The sequence below is a fragment of the Canis lupus genome, chromosome 28, assembly GCF_003254725.2.
Source record: "Canis lupus dingo isolate Sandy chromosome 28, ASM325472v2, whole genome shotgun sequence".
In the NCBI taxonomy this organism is placed as follows: Eukaryota; Metazoa; Chordata; class Mammalia; order Carnivora; family Canidae; genus Canis; species Canis lupus.
This window is the reverse complement of record NC_064270.1, coordinates 32860634-32865000: the sequence shown is the minus strand read 5'-3', so window position 1 is coordinate 32865000 and position 4367 is coordinate 32860634. Positions and strand designations below refer to the sequence as shown.

General features: G+C 62.3%; 1 protein-coding gene across 1 annotated transcript in view; it reads right to left on the bottom strand.

The window, feature by feature from the left end:
- HMX3 (H6 family homeobox 3) overlaps positions 1-4367 on the bottom strand; it is a 4418-nt gene extending 51 nt beyond the window's left edge. Inside the window, exons 1-2 of the mRNA XM_025467526.3 lie at positions 3965-4367; positions 1-3336 (exon numbers count right to left, since the gene is read on the bottom strand). The exon at positions 1-3336 is cut by the window's left edge and continues 51 nt beyond it. Coding sequence (XP_025323311.1) covers positions 2666-3336; positions 3965-4367 — 1074 coding nt within the window. The 3' untranslated portion in view covers positions 1-2665. The remainder of the gene's footprint in view (positions 3337-3964) is intronic.

Here is a 4367-nt window from a genome sequence, read left to right as displayed (position 1 = left end):
TCACTGAGGTTCAGGCTAAAATTGTGCCATAAATACGCATGCCAGTTTATTTGGGGGCAGTTTCCCATCAATAGAAAACGAGACTCAACATTTCAGCCATAGTAGACTCAACTGTGTCGATCGGGTTTGTGGAACCCAGCAAAGCGGGGATGGGAGCGCGTGCAGGCGCTCCCCAGCGGACGCACCGGGCGGTGTGCTCTTCGGGATCTTCACCGTCTACAGGTTCTTCATCTCCCCCTTCTGGCTCCCCAGCTTCAAACGTGCCCTGCCAGGAGCTGGGCGTGCAGACCCCATGCTCTAAGGCAGGCAGCCGAGCGGTTGGCTAGGAGCGCCCGAGCACCTGCTTCTGCAGGCGGCTCCCAGCCCGGCGCGCCTCCGCCCGCTGCCCGCTGCCCACCGAGCGCGTGGGAACCTCTAGCGTTGCGCTTCCAGGCCTGGGACGGACAGGGACAGCAGATCGGAGAGGCCGCCCTGGAGGCGATGGGCGCCAGTGGACAGGAAAGGGCCTGGCCGGGAGGAGACAAAGTCCTTTCAGTGGCCGATGCCACAGTCGGATGGTCTCCGTTCGCTGGCACCCGAGCCACCCCCGGAGAGCGGCAGCTCCTGCAGGCCTGCGGATGCCTGGCCTCCCTGGGCCTGCCCTCTCGCGATCTGTCTTCTCCCAGCCGGACTCCGCGCCCCGCCTCTGGCCACAGCTGAATTCTAAGTTCACTCTCCTTTCCTCTTCCCGCCCCCGCCCCGAGATGCCACCGAGCGCAGCACCCTCCAGGCCCGCTGACAGGTGCCCGGGAATGTCCTGCCCAGAAGCTCTCGGCTCCTGGAGGAACCGCGGCCTGGGAAGGGAATGCGAGGCTGCAGGCAGCGCGGCGGGCGGAAATTTATCAGCCATCTCCCAGCTCGCGGCTGCCGCTTCGCTCAATTTCTCAAACTAGATAAGCCTAGGGCCTCGCCCCTTCCGCCCGGCCAGCTCTCCTGAGCCAGCGCTTTGCAAGCCCAGAAAGACCCTGGGCAGAGGGAGCAGCCCTGGTCGCGAACAAAGCCGCCTCTGTCTCTGCCGCCTCCTGGATTATGGGGACGTGCGTCCAGGTCCAACTCGGGCGAGCGCACAGGCAGCCAGAGAGCCAGGCGGAGGAGAGTTTCAGAGACACCTGTCTGCGGAAAATCGGCCGAAGTTACACACTCTGGCAACACGAAACGCGTCACTTTTCTTTTCTTTTTAATTAATTCGATTTCACGACAACATTAAATGTAACAATATTTTGTGGGCTTTTTTTCTCTTTTTCTTAAAAAGGGACTGAACCCCGGGCAGTGACGAGGGAGATGGGGGGGGGAGGGTTGGGGGGGAGGGAGAGAACAAGCTATCGCAGAACAACAGGTGTAGCCGACAGAAAGAAAACAGATTGGGTGGCAGAGCGAGGAGCCCTGTGGAGTCGAGGGTGAACTTTACAAGAAATCTGTACATATATCAAATAAGTTAAAATTCTCCTAAATTGATTGTCCTTCACTTAAAGCGCTCCAGTATGCCTATCTTACTCCTTTGAGCATCGCTACCTATCATCGTTGTTTCTTTCCTCCCTCCCCCTTTCCCCTTCTTAATTTTTTCCTCCTAACGAATGACCAGAATTACACTGTGAAAACGTCTGCTTCTCTCCGTGGAGAAAGAGGCAGGGCTCTCAGGAAATTTTGTACAATATTGCACAGGTCAAAAGTACAACAGTTACTGCAGAACAAAAAGGGGGAGAGGATAGAAGACAGATTTTTTTTCAAATATTGAAATCACTCTCTCAAAACAGGGAACAAAGCGATAATAGTAATAATAATAATAATAATAATAATTTATCAACAAATGAAATCCCCCAAATAAATGCTGCTAATAAATAAGATCACTCACACCGGGCCAGATGTGGAGGTGTTTCAATCATCAGAAGTCTAATTTCGGGCTGTCTTGTCTTTTCCCTTTAAACACCTAGAGAATCCTTCAGTCACAAAATGGGACAGATGAAGAGGTCAACTGCAACACACCTCTGCGGGGAGGAAAAGCGGCCTGAGTCCGCCTTCCCATCAGAGGCTTCTCAGATTCTGAAAATTGGGGAGGATCCCTAGGGCCGCAGAGGAGAACCACACCCAGAAATCCAGGAATAAAAGTAGGATAATGTGAATTCCCTCCTTTTCTCTCTCTCTCTCTCTCTCTCTCTCTCTGGACTTCTGAAGACAGTTCTATAGAAAATGAATACACCAGAGGGCTTTAGGTTTTTGCGGCTTATCTCTCTTCTATAAAAATAAAACCAAAAAGCCACAGCGCAATGCAAATTGGAGGGGTAGGAGGGGGGGGGCGCGGTGCGTAGAGTTGCACCTTTTGCCAAAGCTTTCGGACGAAATATTTGACCCGGGGGATCTTGTCTTTTTTCCTGCTCTTTTCTTAATAGAACCAAAACCAAAAACGTAAGAGGGGGAAGCGCCTCAAATCCGTTAGGGGTGAATTGCACGAAAATGCATTGCAAATACTTACAAAAACGCTACCGATCGGGGGAGGGGAGGCCGGGGCGGCGCGCCCGAGCCCCGGTTCCCGAAGGCCGCTGGACGTCCTGGCGCCCTGGGCCCGGCCCAGTCTCCTCCGGGATCTGGGAAGGCGGCCGGGCGCTCCCTCCCCCTCCCCCGTCGGGCCTCAGACCGGCCGTAGCAGCGGCACGGAGGAGACCACGGGGTGCGAGTAGTACACGGGGTGCGGGAAGGTGAGCAGCGGCTGGCTGACCGGCACCGGGGCCCCCGCGGCGGCGGCCGCGCCCTCGGCGGCCGAGTTCTCGTGGTAGAGGATGGGCACCCGCACGATGCGCTGCGCCGCGGCGTGGCTCAGGTTGGCCGCCTCCAGCTCGGCCGCCAGCTGCCGCTTCCACTTGTTGCGGCGGTTCTGGAACCAGATCTTGACCTGGGTCTCGGTGAGGTGCAGCGACGCGGCCAGGCCGGCGCGCTCCGAGCTGCTCAGGTAGCGCTTCATGTCGAAGGTGGACTCGAGCTGGAAGACCTGGCTGCGCGAGAAGACCGTGCGCGTCTTCTTTTTGCGGCACGCGGGCTTCTTGTCGGGGCTCTCGGCGCCCTTCTTCCAGTCCTCGGCGCCGGGCGTCGCGGCCGCCGCCCCCACGCTCGCCCCGGCAGCTCCGGGCGCCGCCTCGCCCTCCTTCTTGCCTTCCTCCGAGTCGCTCTCCTCCAGGATGATCTCGTCCGGGCTCTTGGAGTCCAGCTCCTTGTGGTCGGGGTCGGCTTTGAGCAGCGGCTCGGGGGAGTCGCGGTCGGTTCCCGAGGCGGGGGAGGAGTCTCGCAGGAGGGCCTTCTCCGAAGCTGGGGAGAGACAGACAGACGGACGCACACGCACACGCACACGGACACAGCCTTCAGCGGGGCCTGGCGCCTGGGGGGCCGCAGGCTCAATCCGCGCCGGCCTCCGGGCCCAGGCCTCGGGGCCTCGCGCCTCCTCCCTCGGGCCTCCTTGCTGGCGGGGCCCGGGTAGGGCCTCCGCATCCTGGGATGCCCTTTCTCCCGCGGGCGGGCGCGCGGGCGGGACACCCGCACGGTGGCAGGGCGGCCACTGGGTGTCTTTCCCTTGGACGTCCCGCCTGGGCCCCCCGGGTCACCGCCTCCATCCGGGCCCCGTGCCCGGCCCCTGCCGGCTGCAGCCTCCCGGTTCATGCCCCAGGCCACGCTTCCCCGGGAGGCGCCACGCGCCGGGCTCCAGTTCCACCTCTCTTCTCACCAAGTGGGATTGGACTCCCCGGGCAGCGCAACCGAGCGCGCGGGGCGGCAGAGGCCAACCAGGGGCCGGGGAGGTTGGCCAAGCAGCGGGTCGGAGGGCGCGGGGGTCCCCGGTGGAGGCGGGAGGCGGGAGGGGGCGCGGGGCGGGAGGCGGCGCGGGGCGGGGATGCTCCCGGCGCGCGGGGAGGACAGCGAAAGTTCAAAGAGAGGTCGGTACCTTCAGGTCGCGAGAGGTGGCCGCCGGCGGGGGTCAGGGTGTAGGGGTACCACCAGGCCGGGGAGCGCTCCAGGTAGTGCGCGGGCAGGGCAAACCTCTGCGCCGGGATCTCAAAGCGGGGGAAAGCCAGGTCGCCCACCTGCGAGAGCGCGAAGCCCGCGGCGCCCTCCAGAGCCCCCTTGGCCGCGGCGGCGGCGGCGGCGGCGGCGGCGGCGGCCGCGGCGGAGGCCGGCGCGAAGAGCGTCCGTGGGGGCGGCTGCGGCTTAGGGGGCGGCCGGTGGTGGTCTCCGTTGAGCAGGTTCTTGATGGAGAACGGGGACTCCTTGGGCGCGGGAGGAGGGGGCGGCGGCGGCGGGGGCTGCGCGCTAGCGGTGCCGGGGGCGTCGGGCCCGGGCTCCGGCAT